The 23,407-nt window shown below is 55.1% G+C and overlaps 4 protein-coding genes across 4 annotated transcripts; 1 reads left to right on the forward strand and 3 right to left on the reverse strand.

The window, feature by feature from the left end:
- The first annotated feature begins 177 nt into the window (after positions 1 to 177).
- On the forward strand, positions 178 to 17,793 carry LOC145517348 (uncharacterized). Its single transcript, XM_081519630.1, has 5 exons — positions 178 to 4,804; positions 7,047 to 7,304; positions 7,920 to 8,031; positions 14,693 to 14,950; positions 15,566 to 17,793. Exons 1-4 carry the CDS (start codon positions 4,603 to 4,605, stop codon positions 14,712 to 14,714), a joined length of 594 nt encoding a protein of 197 aa, XP_081375756.1. The 5' UTR covers positions 178 to 4,602; the 3' UTR covers positions 14,715 to 14,950; positions 15,566 to 17,793.
- Positions 277 to 5,153, reverse strand: LOC145517149 (uncharacterized). The gene is made up of 3 exons (XM_081519411.1): positions 4,044 to 5,153; positions 3,332 to 3,644; positions 277 to 3,079 (listed from the first exon to the last, which is right to left on the reverse strand). Exons 1-3 carry the CDS (start codon positions 4,278 to 4,280, stop codon positions 2,451 to 2,453), a joined length of 1,179 nt encoding a protein of 392 aa, XP_081375537.1. The 5' UTR covers positions 4,281 to 5,153; the 3' UTR covers positions 277 to 2,450.
- LOC145517233 (uncharacterized) lies at positions 10,065 to 11,875 on the reverse strand. Its single transcript, XM_081519504.1, has 3 exons — positions 11,690 to 11,875; positions 10,978 to 11,290; positions 10,065 to 10,725 (listed from the first exon to the last, which is right to left on the reverse strand). Exons 1-3 carry the CDS (start codon positions 11,822 to 11,824, stop codon positions 10,097 to 10,099), a joined length of 1,077 nt encoding a protein of 358 aa, XP_081375630.1. The 5' UTR covers positions 11,825 to 11,875; the 3' UTR covers positions 10,065 to 10,096.
- On the reverse strand, positions 17,719 to 21,704 carry LOC145517165 (uncharacterized). Its single transcript, XM_081519428.1, has 3 exons — positions 19,336 to 21,704; positions 18,624 to 18,936; positions 17,719 to 18,371 (listed from the first exon to the last, which is right to left on the reverse strand). The coding sequence occupies exons 1-3, from the start codon at positions 19,570 to 19,572 to the stop codon at positions 17,743 to 17,745; spliced, it is 1,179 nt and encodes a 392-aa protein (XP_081375554.1). The 5' UTR covers positions 19,573 to 21,704; the 3' UTR covers positions 17,719 to 17,742.
- Between the last annotated feature and the right edge of the window lie 1,703 nt (positions 21,705 to 23,407).

The raw sequence follows: 23,407 nt of genomic DNA on the forward strand, positions 1-23,407 counted from the left end.
AATCTTGGTAATATTTGAGTTTCCTGGGGAGTATGGTCACATGACCTGGCCCTGGCCAATCGGTGCCTTCCACCTCCTTGGCCACTGTGATTGGCTCCGGACTGGGGCAGTGCCCAATCGGGGCCCAGGGCCGGGCCTCACGTTAGAAGCCAGGGGAAGAGGAGCTCTCGTCCTGCTGGGGTAGGGGAAGGGGTGGGGCCGGGGGAGGTCAGGCTCCATAAGTGGGAGGGGCGTGAGGTCCGCCTGCGGCAGTTGGTGACCTTCCTGCTCCCCTCAGGGCAGAGCCGCCGGCGTGAGAATGAGGGCGCTGCTGAGCCCAGGGACTGGGATGGCCTGTTGCTGCTGTGGTCCCAGAGCTCCACCCGAGACCTGAGGGAAGCCGTCTGCCCGTGAGTCCTCTCCCGCTTGTCTGTCAGCTTGTTTGAAACATGCTGGGTTTTCTGCCCAGCTGGCTAAGGGGAGTCCCTGGAAACGCAAGGGTGTGGGTTTTGGCAGACTTCAGGGAAGACATGCCAGATGAGCCTGGGAGACTCCAGCTTAATCTGGATTCAGGAGATATCTCCTCGGGCCAGCTAGTAATTGTAGGATAAGCCTAATGAGTCTTCACAGGATGAAGAGAGTAACGTGCCAAGGTAGCAATCGATGTCCTCATTCGAGAGGTTGAAGCTGGTGCTCAGAGAAGCGGGGAACTTGGCCAGAACAAGCAGGTGTGCACCCAGACAGAACCCCCAGATCCGGCCATTGGAGCTCAGGGAGGCCACTGGTGTGGCTTGTCCCTGTGGCAGGGGCCGAGGCATGCAGCCCACCCTGATTCCTGCGGGGGCCTGACTTGGGAAGTGCCATCTGGTAGCTTTGAGACTCACCAAACCAAATTGCACTGGAGAGAGGAAGGACACCTTCCTTCATCCACCCCCCACCCCCGCCGGATTCCCACATACCCTGACCCCTTTCTCTGGATTTCGGAGCCATTTCCAGAGTCCCGCTCATATGACCTCATTCGAAGTGCACTGTGGACGAGCTGCCATCTGCAGCTGCTACCACAGCAGCCAAGGGCTTTAGCTCCCGAGTACCTCCCTTCCTTTGGAACTTGGGGGCCCTCTACTCCCCACTTGCACACCACACACCTTTGCTGAGGATTGTGGGGACCCTCACTCAGTTTGCAGCACGTTGTAGCCATCCCTGTCCTCTCAATACCTCCCTTGAAACTCAGCTTGTGAGCTCCTTTGGAGCAGCGTGGCCCACCTGCAACACTGCAACGGAAGAGACACAGCTGACAGTGAAACAGCAGCTTAGATCTGACGGCCGGAAAGCTCTGTCAAAAGGGACCTCCCTCTTCACACCGTAGAGGCTCTAGGAGCCGCCAGGGTTTCGGAACCAGTGCTGGGGCCAAAAGGACTCCACAGCTGTTTTCCTTCCTGGGGAGGGTTCTGGCTCGAGTGGGAATGGCTCAAGTCTCCTAAGGTTCTGAAAGCCCACTGTGTGCAGATTCACGGTACACAGAGAGCAGAAGGTGGAGTCCTGTCCTGGAGGTGGTCACAGCTCACGGATGAGCCAGGCAGGCAGGCAGGCAGGGCATGAGAACACCTGAGCTGCCTTCATGAGTGAATGGTGTGGGGGCAGAGGAAGAGAAGCCGGTCTGCTCCCTCGTGTGGTGCCCAGGGCAGGTTGTCCCCAGAGGAATCCCTTACGACAGTGAGGACTATCACGGCTGTTTCCCAAGGGGTTCTGTCAGTGCGTGTCTTCCCCGGAGCGGTCAGGCCGTCTCTAAAATACACTGGCCATGGGCATTGCCTCTCCTTGGAACTTCCCATCTGTTTCTCTTTTTTATGGAACAGTGAATTTCTAGAGGGGTTCTGGGCCACAAGGATGTTGGGTCATTTTCTAGCCTTCTGTCATGAAGAACGCTTTCCTGGGCGTTGGGGTGGTTTGTTGTTCCAGCTCCCTTTCTTGGCTTCTTTTGGGAGCTGGTGCAACAAGAGGAGCTCAGCCTCTGCCTTCTGGCTGAGATGGCACCCTTCAAACAGCAATGCCTGCCTGGAGATAATGATGGCATTTGCCAAAAGGGCTTCGTTTGGCACATGGTATCTTGAAAGGACGTACAACGTCCTTTCAGCTATCAAAGGCTAGTTCAAAGGACATAAACATGAGAACTCTCCAGTGGAGTCTTACAGTAGGTGGAGCGTCCGAAAAAAACTCCTTCAGTCATTTCACTGAGAGTCATTGATTGGGGACACCAAGAATATAGGAAGGAATGCAGAAGGAAAAGATGAAACTGTGTTCAGGATCGGGCGGAGGGATGAACAGGGCGTGCTTGCCTTGAATCCAGGCTTTGTTGGGGGGTGGGGCATAAAGATGGAACGGGTCTGAAACTACAAAGTGGTGATGGTAACACAGTATCACCAGAGTTACACAACAGTGTTCCCAAATTGCAACAATGATGAAAAAGTTTACTAATCCCAACTTAACCAACAAAAATACAGGAAACCACGCAAAAAAGAAAACATCACCAGAAAGGTGGAAACAAACCAAATGCAAAGCAGTTCGGGGGAAAGGAACTCCATGTCCCCTGGGGGCAGACCGAGTTGACGGCGTCCACGGTGAGCAGACAGGGATGGAGGCTGCAGAGCCGACCGCTCCCCTGGACGTGGTGTTTCCGGCAAGGGCTCTGGGTCTCTGTCCAGAGCGGGGGCTCGTTCTCCCTGCAGGGGTGGGTGAGTCATCGTGGGCGTCTGGGTGTTGCGCGGGAGCCAGGGCAGGCTCTCCCTGCCGAGGCGGTGACTCCTCCTCTGCCTCGGGTTCTCCTGCCAAAGGCCGAGCAGGTAGAGGTGCACGTGGAGGTGGAGGTTCTGGCTGAGGGGGTGGGACATCAGTGCCTGGGGCTGGGGGTCCTGCAGGCACGGAGATCCGATCTGCCCGGTGTGCTGGCCAGTACCCAGCTGGCCTGGTGTCTCTGCGAGGGCAAGTCTCGGTTCTCCATCTGCCCTCGGTGGATCCCTGGGTCCTGCACCTGGAGCCACCACCTCTGTAGGGACAGGTCTGGGAAGTGGAGCCTGGTTCCAGTTGGAGGCCAGTGCTAGAGCTGTGGGAGAAGCATCGTTTGCCCGCAGGCCAGCCTTGGCATGTGCGTATCCCGGGACAGAAAGCTTCCAAGAGATTCCCAAAGAATACCCAGGGTCGGATGTCTTTTGGGACTGAAGTGTGCAAGATGGGGGGCGGGGGGTGTGAGGCCAGCGCTTGCTGCAGGCCCAGCAGCAGCTTTCGGGGACTCGTCCCTGTGTAGCTCAGCACCCCCTCCGCACACACTCCCGTACACCAGCCCCAGCGTCCTCACCTCTGTGCTCTGGCGTGCTGGGCTCCAGGTCCTCCTGCTGCCTCAGAGGCCGGGGTTCTCGGGACTCTGGGTCAGAGCCGGGTGTGCTGAGCTCCGTGGCAGCCTCAGACTGGGCCGCCGGGTGTATCCTGGGCGGTGTCTCGGCAGCAGGCCTTCCCCGCCTCCGCTTCGCCCCCGGTGGGGCTGATGCCTCCGTGGGCACGCTCACCTGGAGCCTGCACTGGGCCTCACGGGCGGGGGGGTGGTGCTCCGACCCCTCCCTCCGGGAGCTGGATGGGGTGTCCCCGTCCTCGGCCTCATCACGTGGGAAGCTCTGCAACGACAGTGACCGTCAGCCAGCCATGCTGGGAGTTTTCCGAGCTGGGCCTGGCCAGTGGAGCCGCTGCTTCGGCCTGCTCGAACTTCTCTGCCCAGAAGGGTCAGAGACGTGTGTCTGCTCAGATCCCCACCCGGGAGGAAAGAGACCCACCTGAGGGTGTGAGGTCAGCCTGGGCGGCCGGCCCTGCCCGCACTCTCCCCATCCCGCCCAGCATGCTCTCCCCTGGGGTGTGGACACAACTTGTCCGCAGGCTTCTGACCCCACATCCACCTGGGCTTCCTTGAGGGAGACACACCCCGAGAAACCCGCATCCACACACACAGGCAAAGGACCCGGTGTTTCCGGGTGGCATGGGAGAGGTGGCCTGGCCCGGCCTGGGGCTCCCCGTGTTACCTTTCTGTTTCTCCGGGCAAAGGGCCAGAGGCGTCTCGGGGGTGCCCTGAGCCAACGTCGACAGGGTGCCCACGCACACTGCCTGTGAGCTCTCCTGAGGCCCCGGCCTCTGGGCAGGGGCAAACAGCAGAACATCTCGGCAGCAAGTGATCTGGCTGGGGGCTCCTCTCCGCTCTCGAGGCCTGGATACCCGGGTTGCGGGTTCTGTTGGGTTCTGTTGCCGGCAGGTGACATCATTTCCTGGGGTTCGTGCTGAGGTCCCTTCCCCAAAACTTCCCAAGGGAATCCCTGGGTTTCTGACTGCTCGACCACCACCCTTAAGCCATGTGCAGGCACAGTGACACCCACCCAGCCCAGCCGACAGCCCTGGGGAGGCCTGGGTGCAGCCAGGGCCTGAGCTCCGAGGGCCCCGCTGCTCTCAGACCAGGCTCCTTCTTCTCATAAGTGGTGTGGCCCTGGACAAGCATATGCCCCTCAGGGTTTCCCCAGTCTCTCCATCTGCAGAGTGGCGGTCATTCTCCCATCTGCTTCCTAGGTCTGTCGGCCTACGAGCAGCTCCATGCCTTTCCACCTGGGGCCGATATCACGTGGAGCGTGTGCGCTGAGACTTCAGAAAGAAAGATTCCTTCCTGGGCTGACACAGCACAGAATGGGGCAGAACGAGGCCTGGATGTGCCGTGGTACCCAGGAAAAGGCACTCCCCCTCCTGACTGTTTTGAGACCCCGCATCCAAGTTGGAGGACCGAAAGGAAGACTCGAAGGTCTCCCTCTCTTATAGAAAAGAGTGGCCAACTTTCTGGTCCTCTGTTTCCATTGAGATTCTGTTCAAGTGTCCCAGCTCGGCTTCTGCGGGTGGCTGAGCTTCTAATGGCTCCCTGCGTTCTTGTCTTTTCCTCTCCAAACCTTCCGTCCTTTTCCCCCTTCTGGGGTGGATGGGCGCTGTCATTGCTTCTACCTTCGAGACAGATTGATGAAAAGTCTGGACCATCGACTCCTTTCCTCTCTTTGGTTCCGTGTCTCTCTCTGGCTGTGTCCCTCTCTTTTCCTTTCTCAATTCAGTCTGTGTCTTCCTCTTTCTCTCTCGTGTGTGGACGGATGGATGCTAGGAATGCACATGTATATGATTAGATGAGGGTTATGTTTTAGGGATAGGTTAGAGGGAGAGAAAGGCTTTAGGTCGGAGTTGGTCATGGGGGAAGGGTCAAGGGTGGTGGTGGTGTTTCTTGGAATCTGAGTGCTGTGCATTCTTCGTCTCTTTCCATATGAACCCCTTCTCAGATACACCACTTGCAAGGAGTCTCTCGTGTTCCGTTTCCTCTCTTTTGCATTTGTGAATGCTTGCTTAGCTTCTCTGTTGTGAAGAGGTTCCATTGGATGGAAACCCATTGGTGTACTTCGTGTACCTCTTTCCCTTACTTGAAGAGACCCATTTCTACCTCCGCCCAGCAAATGGCAAGGAGACTCTGATGTTAAGGAGCCTTTGACCTACGCTTCTTTCTAGCTATCTCATGACATCAGCCTTTAGGGCGAGGTTTTCCCCGATATTGAGGTGGTCTGAGATCAAAACCAATAGCGTTCTTCAGATGTAGCTGTCTGGTTTTCCCATGGACATGTATTGAAGAGGCTTTCTTGTTCCCATTTGGATATTCTCCCCTTCTGTGTCAGAGATGAGTTGAGCATGGATGCTGGGGTCTGTGTCTGGACCCTCAACTTTATTCCATCGATCTGGATCTGTGTGTGTTGTTGTATTCCCAATAGCATACTGTCCGGCTCCTGCTGCTGCTGCTGCGGCTAAGTCACTTCAGTCGTGTCTGACTCTGCGCGACCCCATGGCCTGCAGCCTACCAGGCTCCTCCGTCCAGGGCATTTTCCAGGCAAGAGTACTGGAGTGGGTCGCCATTGCCTTCTCCGATACTCTCCTGAGGATCCTAGTTTGGTCGTCTAATTTCCTTTCACACAACCTTGGATGTCCGTATCGGGGCTTTTTCGTCGGATTGTATTGACAATTTAGGCTCTTTTCTGTTTCCGTACCCCTTTTGCAATTCTTGGTTGGGTGCGAAAATGCATTGGCATTTTGGGAGGAATAGCATCGAAGCTGTGGATTGCCTTGTGGGGCTGGGATATCATTTTCCAAATAGGAATTCTTTCAAGCCCTGAGCACAGCTTCTCTTTCCAGGGATTGGTGTGGGCTTGATCTTCCTTCTTCCATCTCTCGCCGTTTTGTGAGAACAGGTCCTTCCTTCCCTTCTGGGTTAGATGGACCCGTGGGGATCACTTCAGTGAATGGCATTGTCAGTGGGGGTGATAATTCCCTTCTCATTGGAAGACTTTGCTGTGAGTATTAGAAATGCAAGTGATTTCTCTTCCCCTTCCTCCCTGTCCATCTCTCAGAGCCACCGGGAAACAGAGGCCTCACCCAGGGTCACACAGGCCTGAGGAGGTACAACTAGACTGTTGATTCTTCAGGCCCTCAGTGCTGGACATCATCCGGGATACTCTGTGTGTGTCTTCCTCAGTCTGGTGTCCCTTCAGACCTTTCCCTAGTTTTCACAGGCTTGTTGTGTTGGTGTTCTTTGTCTGTTTGGAGACACATCCTTGATAAGCTTTGTGTTTCCACTCATTCGTCTCGCGATGTATGACCTGTCTTTTGCTTTTGTACTGAGGTCTTTCCCACAGTAGATATCTTTGATTTTGCAAAGTCCACTGTATTCTCCTGGTTTTTTTTGTGGACTGCCTTTTAGTTTTGTGTGTGAAGACTCAAAGCACGTGTCCGGTTTCGGCTCATTGTTCCTCTAGATTTGTGACAAGTTTTCATGGAGTGTTTGTCTAGGGATAACTGGAAGTGAACTCGGTGTAAGGTGTCAAGTCTCCATCTTCATTCATGTCATCCCCTGCAGTTTCCAATACCCTGTTCCTGAGTGGTATTGGAGACCTTGAGGGAAGTTTGCTTGCATTGGAGTTTGCGTTTCCACCTTGATTAACTTCACACTGTTCTGCCCTCAGGGACACTGTCAAGGGGGAGTGAGGAGCAGCCTGCACTTCCAGCAGTGACCACACGGTGGGGCGAGTGCTGCTCTGCCCTCTGGGAGCCCCAGGCCACAGGCATCCCAGTGAGGAGCCAGCTCTGTGCTCAGCTGAAAGGAGTTAGTCTCTCAGGAGCCTCTGAGCCCTTCCGTTTGGATCACCCAGGGTGGGCATTTACTGTGACAGAAAAAATTGCCCTGAATTCCATGGACGGAAGAGCCTGGCTGTGTAGAGATCGTGAGTTGCCGTGAATCAGACACAACTGAGGACACAAAAATTCAATAGATTAAAACACTTTTTGGGTGTGGGGGGGAGTAAAAGGGGGTGATGTGGGTTTTTTTGTCTTATAAAATAGCCAAGGGAAATCTAGTTTAAACCTAAATTCACATATATGGGATAGGTATAGCTCTCCGTCACCCTATTAAAAAAACTACTAAACTTTTTTGAAAGTTTATTTTGTAGCTTCCTTGAGCACTTCATTGTGAAGCTTTTTTTTTTTTTTTTCTGTGACTTTGGCCTCATTAAAAAGTACGGTTTGCCTTTACTGGATAATTTTGTTCATTGGTTTCTTAGGGAATCTTGGTAATATTTGAGTTTCCTGGGGAGTATGGTCACATGACCTGGCCCTGGCCAATCGGTGCCTTCCACCTCCTTGGCCACTGTGATTGGCTCCGGACTGGGGCAGTGCCCAATCGGGGCCCAGGGCCGGGCCTCACGTTAGAAGCCAGGGGAAGAGGAGCTCTCGTCCTGCTGGGGTAGGGGAAGGGGTGGGGCCGGGGGAGGTCAGGCTCCATAAGTGGGAGGGGCGTGAGGTCCGCCTGCGGCAGTTGGTGACCTTCCTGCTCCCCTCAGGGCAGAGCCGCCGGCGTGAGAATGAGGGCGCTGCTGAGCCCAGGGACTGGGATGGCCTGTTGCTGCTGTGGTCCCAGAGCTCCACCCGAGACCTGAGGGAAGCCGTCTGCCCGTGAGTCCTCTCCCGCTTGTCTGTCAGCTTGTTTGAAACATGCTGGGTTTTCTGCCCAGCTGGCTAAGGGGAGTCCCTGGAAACGCAAGGGTGTGGGTTTTGGCAGACTTCAGGGAAGACATGCCAGATGAGCCTGGGAGACTCCAGCTTAATCTGGATTCAGGAGATATCTCCTCGGGCCAGCTAGTAATTGTAGGATAAGCCTAATGAGTCTTCACAGGATGAAGAGAGTAACGTGCCAAGGTAGCAATCGATGTCCTCATTCGAGAGGTTGAAGCTGGTGCTCAGAGAAGCGGGGAACTTGGCCAGAACAAGCAGGTGTGCACCCAGACAGAACCCCCAGATCCGGCCATTGGAGCTCAGGGAGGCCACTGGTGTGGCTTGTCCCTGTGGCAGGGGCCGAGGCATGCAGCCCACCCTGATTCCTGCGGGGGCCTGACTTGGGAAGTGCCATCTGGTAGCTTTGAGACTCACCAAACCAAATTGCACTGGAGAGAGGAAGGACACCTTCCTTCATCCACCCCCCACCCCCGCCGGATTCCCACATACCCTGACCCCTTTCTCTGGATTTCGGAGCCATTTCCAGAGTCCCGCTCATATGACCTCATTCGAAGTGCACTGTGGACGAGCTGCCATCTGCAGCTGCTACCACAGCAGCCAAGGGCTTTAGCTCCCGAGTACCTCCCTTCCTTTGGAACTTGGGGGCCCTCTACTCCCCACTTGCACACCACACACCTTTGCTGAGGATTGTGGGGACCCTCACTCAGTTTGCAGCACGTTGTAGCCATCCCTGTCCTCTCAATACCTCCCTTGAAACTCAGCTTGTGAGCTCCTTTGGAGCAGCGTGGCCCACCTGCAACACTGCAACGGAAGAGACACAGCTGACAGTGAAACAGCAGCTTAGATCTGACGGCCGGAAAGCTCTGTCAAAAGGGACCTCCCTCTTCACACCGTAGAGGCTCTAGGAGCCGCCAGGGTTTCGGAACCAGTGCTGGGGCCAAAAGGACTCCACAGCTGTTTTCCTTCCTGGGGAGGGTTCTGGCTCGAGTGGGAATGGCTCAAGTCTCCTAAGGTTCTGAAAGCCCACTGTGTGCAGATTCACGGTACACAGAGAGCAGAAGGTGGAGTCCTGTCCTGGAGGTGGTCACAGCTCACGGATGAGCCAGGCAGGCAGGCAGGCAGGCAGGGCATGAGAACACCTGAGCTGCCTTCATGAGTGAATGGTGTGGGGGCAGAGGAAGAGAAGCCGGTCTGCTCCCTCGTGTGGTGCCCAGGGCAGGTTGTCCCCAGAGGAATCCCTTACGACAGTGAGGACTATCACGGCTGTTTCCCAAGGGGTTCTGTCAGTGCGTGTCTTCCCCGGAGCGGTCAGGCCGTCTCTAAAATACACTGGCCATGGGCATTGCCTCTCCTTGGAACTTCCCATCTGTTTCTCTTTTTTATGGAACAGTGAATTTCTAGAGGGGTTCTGGGCCACAAGGATGTTGGGTCATTTTCTAGCCTTCTGTCATGAAGAACGCTTTCCTGGGCGTTGGGGTGGTTTGTTGTTCCAGCTCCCTTTCTTGGCTTCTTTTGGGAGCTGGTGCAACAAGAGGAGCTCAGCCTCTGCCTTCTGGCTGAGATGGCACCCTTCAAACAGCAATGCCTGCCTGGAGATAATGATGGCATTTGCCAAAAGGGCTTCGTTTGGCACATGGTATCTTGAAAGGACGTACAACGTCCTTTCAGCTATCAAAGGCTAGTTCAAAGGACATAAACATGAGAACTCTCCAGTGGAGTCTTACAGTAGGTGGAGCGTCCGAAAAAAACTCCTTCAGTCATTTCACTGAGAGTCATTGATTGGGGACACCAAGAATATAGGAAGGAATGCAGAAGGAAAAGATGAAACTGTGTTCAGGATCGGGTGGAGGGATGAACAGGGCGTGCTTGCCTTGAATCCAGGCTTTGTTGGGGGGTGGGGCATAAAGATGGAACGGGTCTGAAACTACAAAGTGGTGATGGTAACACAGTATCACCAGAGTTACACAACAGTGTTCCCAAATTGCAACAATGATGAAAAAGTTTACTAATCCCAACTTAACCAACAAAAATACAGGAAACCACGCAAAAAAGAAAACATCACCAGAAAGGTGGAAACAAACCAAATGCAAAGCAGTTCGGGGGAAAGGAACTCCATGTCCCCTGGGGGCAGACCGAGTTGACGGCGTCCACGGTGAGCAGACAGGGATGGAGGCTGCAGAGCCGACCGCTCCCCTGGACGTGGTGTTTCCGGCAAGGGCTCTGGGTCTCTGTCCAGAGCGGGGGCTCGTTCTCCCTGCAGGGGTGGGTGAGTCATCGTGGGCGTCTGGGTGTTGCGCGGGAGCCAGGGCAGGCTCTCCCTGCCGAGGCGGTGACTCCTCCTCTGCCTCGGGTTCTCCTGCCAAAGGCCGAGCAGGTAGAGGTGCACGTGGAGGTGGAGGTTCTGGCTGAGGGGGTGGGACATCAGTGCCTGGGGCTGGGGGTCCTGCAGGCACGGAGATCCGATCTGCCCGGTGTGCTGGCCAGTACCCAGCTGGCCTGGTGTCTCTGCGAGGGCAAGTCTCGGTTCTCCATCTGCCCTCGGTGGATCCCTGGGTCCTGCACCTGGAGCCACCACCTCTGTAGGGACAGGTCTGGGAAGTGGAGCCTGGTTCCAGTTGGAGGCCAGTGCTAGAGCTGTGGGAGAAGCATCGTTTGCCCGCAGGCCAGCCTTGGCATGTGCGTATCCCGGGACAGAAAGCTTCCAAGAGATTCCCAAAGAATACCCAGGGTCGGATGTCTTTTGGGACTGAAGTGTGCAAGATGGGGGGCGGGGGGTGTGAGGCCAGCGCTTGCTGCAGGCCCAGCAGCAGCTTTCGGGGACTCGTCCCTGTGTAGCTCAGCACCCCCTCCGCACACACTCCCGTACACCAGCCCCAGCGTCCTCACCTCTGTGCTCTGGCGTGCTGGGCTCCAGGTCCTCCTGCTGCCTCAGAGGCCGGGGTTCTCGGGACTCTGGGTCAGAGCCGGGTGTGCTGAGCTCCGTGGCAGCCTCAGACTGGGCCGCCGGGTGTATCCTGGGCGGTGTCTCGGCAGCAGGCCTTCCCCGCCTCCGCTTCGCCCCCGGTGGGGCTGATGCCTCCGTGGGCACGCTCACCTGGAGCCTGCACTGGGCCTCACGGGCGGGGGGGTGGTGCTCCGACCCCTCCCTCCGGGAGCTGGATGGGGTGTCCCCGTCCTCGGCCTCATCACGTGGGAAGCTCTGCAACGACAGTGACCGTCAGCCAGCCATGCTGGGAGTTTTCCGAGCTGGGCCTGGCCAGTGGAGCCGCTGCTTCGGCCTGCTCGAACTTCTCTGCCCAGAAGGGTCAGAGACGTGTGTCTGCTCAGATCCCCACCCGGGAGGAAAGAGACCCACCTGAGGGTGTGAGGTCAGCCTGGGCGGCCGGCCCTGCCCGCACTCTCCCCATCCCGCCCAGCATGCTCTCCCCTGGGGTGTGGACACAACTTGTCCGCAGGCTTCTGACCCCACATCCACCTGGGCTTCCTTGAGGGAGACACACCCCGAGAAACCCGCATCCACACACACAGGCAAAGGACCCGGTGTTTCCGGGTGGCATGGGAGAGGTGGCCTGGCCCGGCCTGGGGCTCCCCGTGTTACCTTTCTGTTTCTCCGGGCAAAGGGCCAGAGGCGTCTCGGGGGTGCCCTGAGCCAACGTCGACAGGGTGCCCACGCACACTGCCTGTGAGCTCTCCTGAGGCCCCGGCCTCTGGGCAGGGGCAAACAGCAGAACATCTCGGCAGCAAGTGATCTGGCTGGGGGCTCCTCTCCGCTCTCGAGGCCTGGATACCCGGGTTGCGGGTTCTGTTGGGTTCTGTTGCCGGCAGGTGACATCATTTCCTGGGGTTCGTGCTGAGGTCCCTTCCCCAAAACTTCCCAAGGGAATCCCTGGGTTTCTGACTGCTCGACCACCACCCTTAAGCCATGTGCAGGCACAGTGACACCCACCCAGCCCAGCCGACAGCCCTGGGGAGGCCTGGGTGCAGCCAGGGCCTGAGCTCCGAGGGCCCCGCTGCTCTCAGACCAGGCTCCTTCTTCTCATAAGTGGTGTGGCCCTGGACAAGCATATGCCCCTCAGGGTTTCCCCAGTCTCTCCATCTGCAGAGTGGCGGTCATTCTCCCATCTGCTTCCTAGGTCTGTCGGCCTACGAGCAGCTCCATGCCTTTCCACCTGGGGCCGATATCACGTGGAGCGTGTGCGCTGAGACTTCAGAAAGAAAGATTCCTTCCTGGGCTGACACAGCACAGAATGGGGCAGAACGAGGCCTGGATGTGCCGTGGTACCCAGGAAAAGGCACTCCCCCTCCTGACTGTTTTGAGACCCCGCATCCAAGTTGGAGGACCGAAAGGAAGACTCGAAGGTCTCCCTCTCTTATAGAAAAGAGTGGCCAACTTTCTGGTCCTCTGTTTCCATTGAGATTCTGTTCAAGTGTCCCAGCTCGGCTTCTGCGGGTGGCTGAGCTTCTAATGGCTCCCTGCGTTCTTGTCTTTTCCTCTCCAAACCTTCCGTCCTTTTCCCCCTTCTGGGGTGGATGGGCGCTGTCATTGCTTCTACCTTCGAGACAGATTGATGAAAAGTCTGGACCATCGACTCCTTTCCTCTCTTTGGTTCCGTGTCTCTCTCTGGCTGTGTCCCTCTCTTTTCCTTTCTCAATTCAGTCTGTGTCTTCCTCTTTCTCTCTCGTGTGTGGACGGATGGATGCTAGGAATGCACATGTATATGATTAGATGAGGGTTATGTTTTAGGGATAGGTTAGAGGGAGAGAAAGGCTTTAGGTCGGAGTTGGTCATGGGGGAAGGGTCAAGGGTGGTGGTGGTGTTTCTTGGAATCTGAGTGCTGTGCATTCTTCGTCTCTTTCCATATGAACCCCTTCTCAGATACACCACTTGCAAGGAGTCTCTCGTGTTCCGTTTCCTCTCTTTTGCATTTGTGAATGCTTGCTTAGCTTCTCTGTTGTGAAGAGGTTCCATTGGATGGAAACCCATTGGTGTACTTCGTGTACCTCTTTCCCTTACTTGAAGAGACCCATTTCTACCTCCGCCCAGCAAATGGCAAGGAGACTCTGATGTTAAGGAGCCTTTGACCTACGCTTCTTTCTAGCTATCTCATGACATCAGCCTTTAGGGCGAGGTTTTCCCCGATATTGAGGTGGTCTGAGATCAAAACCAATAGCGTTCTTCAGATGTAGCTGTCTGGTTTTCCCATGGACATGTATTGAAGAGGCTTTCTTGTTCCCATTTGGATATTCTCCCCTTCTGTGTCAGAGATGAGTTGAGCATGGATGCTGGGGTCTGTGTCTGGACCCTCAACTTTATTCCATCGATCTGGATCTGTGTGTGTTGTTGTATTCCCAATAGCATACTGTCCGGCTCCTGCTGCTGCTGCTGCGGCTAAGTCACTTCAGTCGTGTCTGACTCTGCGCGACCCCATGGCCTGCAGCCTACCAGGCTCCTCCGTCCAGGGCATTTTCCAGGCAAGAGTACTGGAGTGGGTCGCCATTGCCTTCTCCGATACTCTCCTGAGGATCCTAGTTTGGTCGTCTAATTTCCTTTCACACAACCTTGGATGTCCGTATCGGGGCTTTTTCGTCGGATTGTATTGACAATTTAGGCTCTTTTCTGTTTCCGTACCCCTTTTGCAATTCTTGGTTGGGTGCGAAAATGCATTGGCATTTTGGGAGGAATAGCATCGAAGCTGTGGATTGCCTTGTGGGGCTGGGATATCATTTTCCAAATAGGAATTCTTTCAAGCCCTGAGCACAGCTTCTCTTTCCAGGGATTGGTGTGGGCTTGATCTTCCTTCTTCCATCTCTCGCCGTTTTGTGAGAACAGGTCCTTCCTTCCCTTCTGGGTTAGATGGACCCGTGGGGATCACTTCAGTGAATGGCATTGTCAGTGGGGGTGATAATTCCCTTCTCATTGGAAGACTTTGCTGTGAGTATTAGAAATGCAAGTGATTTCTCTTCCCCTTCCTCCCTGTCCATCTCTCAGAGCCACCGGGAAACAGAGGCCTCACCCAGGGTCACACAGGCCTGAGGAGGTACAACTAGACTGTTGATTCTTCAGGCCCTCAGTGCTGGACATCATCCGGGATACTCTGTGTGTGTCTTCCTCAGTCTGGTGTCCCTTCAGACCTTTCCCTAGTTTTCACAGGCTTGTTGTGTTGGTGTTCTTTGTCTGTTTGGAGACACATCCTTGATAAGCTTTGTGTTTCCACTCATTCGTCTCGCGATGTATGACCTGTCTTTTGCTTTTGTACTGAGGTCTTTCCCACAGTAGATATCTTTGATTTTGCAAAGTCCACTGTATTCTCCTGGTTTTTTTTGTGGACTGCCTTTTAGTTTTGTGTGTGAAGACTCAAAGCACGTGTCCGGTTTCGGCTCATTGTTCCTCTAGATTTGTGACAAGTTTTCATGGAGTGTTTGTCTAGGGATAACTGGAAGTGAACTCGGTGTAAGGTGTCAAGTCTCCATCTTCATTCATGTCATCCCCTGCAGTTTCCAATACCCTGTTCCTGAGTGGTATTGGAGACCTTGAGGGAAGTTTGCTTGCATTGGAGTTTGCGTTTCCACCTTGATTAACTTCACACTGTTCTGCCCTCAGGGACACTGTCAAGGGGGAGTGAGGAGCAGCCTGCACTTCCAGCAGTGACCACACGGTGGGGCGAGTGCTGCTCTCCCCTCTGGGAGCCCCAGGCCACAGGCATCCCAGTGAGGAGCCAGCTCTGTGCTCAGCTGAAAGGAGTTAGTCTCTCAGGAGCCTCTGAGCCCTTCCGTTTGGATCACCCAGGGTGGGCATTTACTGTGACAGAAAAAATTGCCCTGAATTCCATGGACGGAAGAGCCTGGCTGTGTAGAGATCGTGAGTTGCCGTGAATCAGACACAACTGAGGACACAAAAATTCAATAGATTAAAACACTTTTTGGGTGTGGGGGGGAGTAAAAGGGGGTGATGTGGGTTTTTTTGTCTTATAAAATAGCCAAGGGAAATCTAGTTTAAACCTAAATTCACATATATGGGATAGGTATAGCTCTCCGTCACCCTATTAAAAAAACTACTAAACTTTTTTGAAAGTTTATTTTGTAGCTTCCTTGAGCACTTCATTGTGAAGCTTTTTTTTTTTTTTTTCTGTGACTTTGGCCTCATTAAAAAGTACGGTTTGCCTTTACTGGATAATTTTGTTCATTGGTTTCTTAGGGAATCTTGGTAATATTTGAGTTTCCTGGGGAGTATGGTCACATGACCTGGCCCTGGCCAATCGGTGCCTTCCACCTCCTTGGCCACTGTGATTGGCTCCGGACTGGGGCAGTGCCCAATCGGGGCCCAGGGCCGGGCCTCACGTTAGAAGCCAGGGGAAGAGGAGCTCTCGTCCTGCTGGGGTAGGGGAAGGGGTGGGGCCGGGGGAGGTCAGGCTCCATAAGTGGGAGGGGCGTGAGGTCCGCCTGCGGCAGTTGGTGACCTTCCTGCTCCCCTCAGGGCAGAGCCGCCGGCGTGAGAATGAGGGCGCTGCTGAGCCCAGGGACTGGGATGGCCTGTTGCTGCTGTGGTCCCAGAGCTCCACCCGAGACCTGAGGGAAGCCGTCTGCCCGTGAGTCCTCTCCCGCTTGTCTGTCAGCTTGTTTGAAACATGCTGGGTTTTCTGCCCAGCTGGCTAAGGGGAGTCCCTGGAAACGCAAGGGTGTGGGTTTTGGCAGACTTCAGGGAAGACATGCCAGATGAGCCTGGGAGACTCCAGCTTAATCTGGATTCAGGAGATATCTCCTCGGGCCAGCTAGTAATTGTAGGATAAGCCTAATGAGTCTTCACAGGATGAAGAGAGTAACGTGCCAAGGTAGCAATCGATGTCCTCATTCGAGAGGTTGAAGCTGGTGCTCAGAGAAGCGGGGAACTTGGCCAGAACAAGCAGGTGTGCACCCAGACAGAACCCCCAGATCCGGCCATTGGAGCTCAGGGAGGCCACTGGTGTGGCTTGTCCCTGTGGCAGGGGCCGAGGCATGCAGCCCACCCTGATTCCTGCGGGGGCCTGACTTGGGAAGTGCCATCTGGTAGCTTTGAGACTCACCAAACCAAATTGCACTGGAGAGAGGAAGGACACCTTCCTTCATCCACCCCCCACCCCCGCCGGATTCCCACATACCCTGACCCCTTTCTCTGGATTTCGGAGCCATTTCCAGAGTCCCGCTCATATGACCTCATTCGAAGTGCACTGTGGACGAGCTGCCATCTGCAGCTGCTACCACAGCAGCCAAGGGCTTTAGCTCCCGAGTACCTCCCTTCCTTTGGAACTTGGGGGCCCTCTACTCCCCACTTGCACACCACACACCTTTGCTGAGGATTGTGGGGACCCTCACTCAGTTTGCAGCACGTTGTAGCCATCCCTGTCCTCTCAATACCTCCCTTGAAACTCAGCTTGTGAGCTCCTTTGGAGCAGCGTGGCCCACCTGCAACACTGCAACGGAAGAGACACAGCTGACAGTGAAACAGCAGCTTAGATCTGACGGCCGGAAAGCTCTGTCAAAAGGGACCTCCCTCTTCACACCGTAGAGGCTCTAGGAGCCGCCAGGGTTTCGGAACCAGTGCTGGGGCCAAAAGGACTCCACAGCTGTTTTCCTTCCTGGGGAGGGTTCTGGCTCGAGTGGGAATGGCTCAAGTCTCCTAAGGTTCTGAAAGCCCACTGTGTGCAGATTCACGGTACACAGAGAGCAGAAGGTGGAGTCCTGTCCTGGAGGTGGTCACAGCTCACGGATGAGCCAGGCAGGCAGGCAGGCAGGCAGGGCATGAGAACACCTGAGCTGCCTTCATGAGTGAATGGTGTGGGGGCAGAGGAAGAGAAGCCGGTCTGCTCCCTCGTGTGGTGCCCAGGGCAGGTTGTCCCCAGAGGAATCCCTTACGACAGTGAGGACTATCACGGCTGTTTCCCAAGGGGTTCTGTCAGTGCGTGTCTTCCCCGGAGCGGTCAGGCCGTCTCTAAAATACACTGGCCATGGGCATTGCCTCTCCTTGGAACTTCCCATCTGTTTCTCTTTTTTATGGAACAGTGAATTTCTAGAGGGGTTCTGGGCCACAAGGATGTTGGGTCATTTTCTAGCCTTCTGTCATGAAGAACGCTTTCCTGGGCGTTGGGGTGGTTTGTTGTTCCAGCTCCCTTTCTTGGCTTCTTTTGGGAGCTGGTGCAACAAGAGGAGCTCAGCCTCTGCCTTCTGGCTGAGATGGCACCCTTCAAACAGCAATGCCTGCCTGGAGATAATGATGGCATTTGCCAAAAGGGCTTCGTTTGGCACATGGTATCTTGAAAGGACGTACAACGTCCTTTCGGCTATCAAAGGCTAGTTCAAAGGACATAAACATGAGAACTCTCCAGTGGAGTCTTACAGTAGGTGGAGCGTCCGAAAAAAACTCCTTCAGTCATTTCACTGAGAGTCATTGATTGGGGACACCAAGAATATAGGAAGGAATGCAGAAGGAAAAGATGAAACTGTGTTCAGGATCGGGTGGAGGGATGAACAGGGCGTGCTTGCCTTGAATCCAGGCTTTGTTGGGGGGTGGGGCATAAAGATGGAACGGGTCTGAAACTACAAAGTGGTGATGGTAACACAGTATCACCAGAGTTACACAACAGTGTTCCCAAATTGCAACAATGATGAAAAAGTTTACTAATCCCAACTTAACCAACAAAAATACAGGAAACCACGCAAAAAAGAAAACATCACCAGAAAGGTGGAAACAAACCAAATGCAAAGCAGTTCGGGGGAAAGGAACTCCATGTCCCCTGGGGGCAGACCGAGTTGACGGCGTCCACGGTGAGCAGACAGGGATGGAGGCTGCAGAGCCGACCGCTCCCCTGGACGTGGTGTTTCCGGCAAGGGCTCTGGGTCTCTGTCCAGAGCGGGGGCTCGTTCTCCCTGCAGGGGTGGGTGAGTCATCGTGGGCGTCTGGGTGTTGCGCGGGAGCCAGGGCAGGCTCTCCCTGCCGAGGCGGTGACTCCTCCTCTGCCTCGGGTTCTCCTGCCAAAGGCCGAGCAGGTAGAGGTGCACGTGGAGGTGGAGGTTCTGGCTGAGGGGGTGGGACATCAGTGCCTGGGGCTGGGGGTCCTGCAGGCACGGAGATCCGATCTGCCCGGTGTGCTGGCCAGTACCCAGCTGGCCTGGTGTCTCTGCGAGGGCAAGTCTCGGTTCTCCATCTGCCCTCGGTGGATCCCTGGGTCCTGCACCTGGAGCCACCACCTCTGTAGGGACAGGTCTGGGAAGTGGAGCCTGGTTCCAGTTGGAGGCCAGTGCTAGAGCTGTGGGAGAAGCATCGTTTGCCCGCAGGCCAGCCTTGGCATGTGCGTATCCCGGGACAGAAAGCTTCCAAGAGATTCCCAAAGAATACCCAGGGTCGGATGTCTTTTGGGACTGAAGTGTGCAAGATGGGGGGCGGGGGGTGTGAGGCCAGCGCTTGCTGCAGGCCCAGCAGCAGCTTTCGGGGACTCGTCCCTGTGTAGCTCAGCACCCCCTCCGCACACACTCCCGTACACCAGCCCCAGCGTCCTCACCTCTGTGCTCTGGCGTGCTGGGCTCCAGGTCCTCCTGCTGCCTCAGAGGCCGGGGTTCTCGGGACTCTGGGTCGGAGCCGGGTGTGCTGAGCTCCGTGGCAGCCTCAGACTGGGCCGCCGGGTGTATCCTGGGCGGTGTCTCGGCAGCAGGCCTTCCCCGCCTCCGCTTCGCCCCCGGTGGGGCTGATGCCTCCGTGGGCACGCTCACCTGGAGCCTGCACTGGGCCTCACGGGCGGGGGGGTGGTGCTCCGACCCCTCCCTCCGGGAGCTGGATGGGGTGTCCCCGTCCTCGGCCTCATCACGTGGGAAGCTCTGCAACGACAGTGACCGTCAGCCAGCCATGCTGGGAGTTTTCCGAGCTGGGCCTGGCCAGTGGAGCCGCTGCTTCGGCCTGCTCGAACTTCTCTGCCCAGAAGGGTCAGAGACGTGTGTCTGCTCAGATCCCCACCCGGGAGGAAAGAGACCCACCTGAGGGTGTGAGGTCAGCCTGGGCGGCCGGCCCTGCCCGCACTCTCCCCATCCCGCCCAGCATGCTCTCCCCTGGGGTGTGGACACAACTTGTCCGCAGGCTTCTGACCCCACATCCACCTGGGCTTCCTTGAGGGAGACACACCCCGAGAAACCCGCATCCACACACACAGGCAAAGGACCCGGTGTTTCCGGGTGGCATGGGAGAGGTGGCCTGGCCCGGCCTGGGGCTCCCCGTGTTACCTTTCTGTTTCTCCGGGCAAAGGGCCAGAGGCGTCTCGGGGGTGCCCTGAGCCAACGTCGACAGGGTGCCCACGCACACTGCCTGTGAGCTCTCCTGAGGCCCCGGCCTCTGGGCAGGGGCAAACAGCAGAACATCTCGGCAGCAAGTGATCTGGCTGGGGGCTCCTCTCCGCTCTCGAGGCCTGGATACCCGGGTTGCGGGTTCTGTTGGGTTCTGTTGCCGGCAGGTGACATCATTTCCTGGGGTTCGTGCTGAGGTCCCTTCCCCAAAACTTCCCAAGCGAATCCCTGGGTTTCTGACTGCTCGACCACCACCCTTAAGCCATGTGCAGGCACAGTGACACCCACCCAGCCCAGCCGACAGCCCTGGGGAGGCCTGGGTGCAGCCAGGGCCTGAGCTCCGAGGGCCCCGCTGCTCTCAGACCAGGCTCCTTCTTCTCATAAGTGGTGTGGCCCTGGACAAGCATATGCCCCTCAGGGTTTCCCCAGTCTCTCCATCTGCAGAGTGGCGGTCATTCTCCCATCTGCTTCCTAGGTCTGTCGGCCTACGAGCAGCTCCATGCCTTTCCACCTGGGGCCGATATCACGTGGAGCGTGTGCGCTGAGACTTCAGAAAGAAAGATTCCTTCCTGGGCTGACACAGCACAGAATGGGGCAGAACGAGGCCTGGATGTGCCGTGGTACCCAGGAAAAGGCACTCCCCCTCCTGACTGTTTTGAGACCCCGCATCCAAGTTGGAGGACCGAAAGGAAGACTCGAAGGTCTCCCTCTCTTATAGAAAAGAGTGGCCAACTTTCTGGTCCTCTGTTTCCATTGAGATTCTGTTCAAGTGTCCCAGCTCGGCTTCTGCGGGTGGCTGAGCTTCTAATGGCTCCCTGCGTTCTTGTCTTTTCCTCTCCAAACCTTCCGTCCTTTTCCCCCTTCTGGGGTGGATGGGCGCTGTCATTGCTTCTACCTTCGAGACAGATTGATGAAAAGTCTGGACCATCGACTCCTTTCCTCTCTTTGGTTCCGTGTCTCTCTCTGGCTGTGTCCCTCTCTTTTCCTTTCTCAATTCAGTCTGTGTCTTCCTCTTTCTCTCTCGTGTGTGGACGGATGGATGCTAGGAATGCACGTGTATATGATTAGATGAGGGTTATGTTTTAGGGATAGGTTAGAGGGAGAGAAAGGCTTTAGGTCGGAGTTGGTCATGGGGGAAGGGTCAAGGGTGGTGGTGGTGTTTCTTGGAATCTGAGTGCTGTGCATTCTTCGTCTCTTTCCATATGAACCCCTTCTCAGATACACCACTTGCAAGGAGTCTCTCGTGTTCCGTTTCCTCTCTTTTGCATTTGTGAATGCTTGCTTAGCTTCTCTGTTGTGAAGAGGTTCCATTGGATGGAAACCCATTGGTGTACTTCGTGTACCTCTTTCCCTTACTTGAAGAGACCCATTTCTACCTCCGCCCAGCAAATGGCAAGGAGACTCTGATGTTAAGGAGCCTTTGACCTACGCTTCTTTCTAGCTATCTCATGACATCAGCCTTTAGGGTGAGGTTTTCCCCGATATTGAGGTGGTCTGAGATCAAAACCAATAGCGTTCTTCAGATGTAGCTGTCTGGTTTTCCCATGGACATGTATTGAAGAGGCTTTCTTGTTCCCATTTGGATATTCTCCCCTTCTGTGTCAGAGATGAGTTGAGCATGGATGCTGGGGTCTGTGTCTGGACCCTCAACTTTATTCCATCGATCTGGATCTGTGTGTGTTGTTGTATTCCCAATAGCATACTGTCCGGCTCCTGCTGCTGCTGCTGCGGCTAAGTCACTTCAGTCGTGTCTGACTCTGCGCGACCCCATGGCCTGCAGCCTACCAGGCTCCTCCGTCCAGGGCATTTTCCAGGCAAGAGTACTGGAGTGGGTCGCCATTGCCTTCTCCGATACTCTCCTGAGGATCCTAGTTTGGTCGTCTAATTTCCTTTCACACAACCTTGGATGTCCGTATCGGGGCTTTTTCGTCGGATTGTATTGACAATTTAGGCTCTTTTCTGTTTCCGTACCCCTTTTGCAATTCTTGGTTGGGTGCGAAAATGCATTGGCATTTTGGGAGGAATAGCATCGAAGCTGTGGATTGCCTTGTGGGGCTGGGATATCATTTTCCAAATAGGAATTCTTTCAAGCCCTGAGCACAGCTTCTCTTTCCAGGGATTGGTGTGGGCTTGATCTTCCTTCTTCCATCTCTCGCCGTTTTGTGAGAACAGGTCCTTCCTTCCCTTCTGGGTTAGATGGACCCGTGGGGATCACTTCAGTGAATGGCATTGTCAGTGGGGGTGATAATTCCCTTCTCATTGGAAGACTTTGCTGTGAGTATTAGAAATGCAAGTGATTTCTCTTCCCCTTCCTCCCTGTCCATCTCTCAGAGCCACCGGGAAACAGAGGCCTCACCCAGGGTCACACAGGCCTGAGGAGGTACAACTAGACTGTTGATTCTTCAGGCCCTCAGTGCTGGACATCATCCGGGATACTCTGTGTGTGTCTTCCTCAGTCTGGTGTCCCTTCAGACCTTTCCCTAGTTTTCACAGGCTTGTTGTGTTGGTGTTCTTTGTCTGTTTGGAGACACATCCTTGATAAGCTTTGTGTTTCCACTCATTCGTCTCGCGATGTGTGACCTGTTTTTTGCTTTTGTACTGAGGTCTTTCCCACAGTAGATATCTTTGATTTTGCAAAGTCCACTGTATTCTCCTGGTTTTTTTTGTGGACTGCCTTTTAGTTTTGTGTGTGAAGACTCAAAGCACGTGTCCGGTTTCGGCTCATTGTTCCTCTAGATTTGTGACAAGTTTTCATGGAATGTTTGTCTAGGGATAACTGGAAGTGAACTCGGTGTAAGGTGTCAAGTCTCCATCTTCATTCATGTCATCCCCTGCAGTTTCCAATACCCTGTTCCTGAGTGGTATTGGAGACCTTGAGGGAAGTTTGCTTGCATTGGAGTTTGCGTTTCCACCTTGATTAACTTCACACTGTTCTGCCCTCAGGGACACTGTCAAGGGGGAGTGAGGAGCAGCCTGCACTTCCAGCAGTGACCACACGGTGGGGCGAGTGCTGCTCTCCCCTCTGGGAGCCCCAGGCCACAGGCATCCCAGTGAGGAGCCAGCTCTGTGCTCAGCTGAAAGGAGTTAGTCTCTCAGGAGCCTCTGAGCCCTTCCGTTTGGATCACCCAGGGTGGGCATTTACTGTGACAGAAAAAATTGCCCTGAATTCCATGGACGGAAGAGCCTGGCTGTGTAGAGATCGTGAGTTGCCGTGAATCAGACACAACTGAGGACACAAAAATTCAATAGATTAAAACACTTTTTGGGTGTGGGGGGGAGTAAAAGGGGGTGATGTGGGTTTTTTTGTCTTATAAAATAGCCAAGGGAAATCTAGTTTAAACCTAAATTCACATATATGGGATAGGTATAGCTCTCCGTCACCCTATTAAAAAAACTACTAAACTTTTTTGAAAGTTTATTTTGTAGCTTCCTTGAGCACTTCATTGTGAAGCTTTTTTTTTTTTTTTTTTCTGTGACTTTGGCCTCATTAAAAAGTACGGTTTGCCTTTACTGGATAATTTTGTTCATTGGTTTCTTAGGGAATCTTGGTAATATTTGAGTTTCCTGGGGAGTATGGTCACATGACCTGGCCCTGGCCAATCGGTGCCTTCCACCTCCTTGGCCACTGTGATTGGCTCCGGACTGGGGCAGTGCCCAATCGGGGCCCAGGGCCGGGCCTCACGTTAGAAGCCAGGGGAAGAGGAGCTCTCGTCCTGCTGGGGTAGGGGAAGGGGTGGGGCCGGGGGAGGTCAGGCTCCATAAGTGGGAGGGGCGTGAGGTCCGCCTGCGGCAGTTGGTGACCTTCCTGCTCCCCTCAGGGCAGAGCCGCCGGCGTGAGAATGAGGGCGCTGCTGAGCCCAGGGACTGGGATGGCCTGTTGCTGCTGTGGTCCCAGAGCTCCACCCGAGACCTGAGGGAAGCCGTCTGCCCGTGAGTCCTCTCCCGCTTGTCTGTCAGCTTGTTTGAAACATGCTGGGTTTTCTGCCCAGCTGGCTAAGGGGAGTCCCTGGAA

This window comes from Giraffa tippelskirchi, chromosome 8 (genome assembly GCF_054371585.1).
Source record: "Giraffa tippelskirchi isolate mGirTip1 chromosome 8, T2T-mGirTip1v1.2.pri, whole genome shotgun sequence".
NCBI classification, from domain to species: domain Eukaryota; kingdom Metazoa; phylum Chordata; class Mammalia; order Artiodactyla; family Giraffidae; genus Giraffa; species Giraffa tippelskirchi.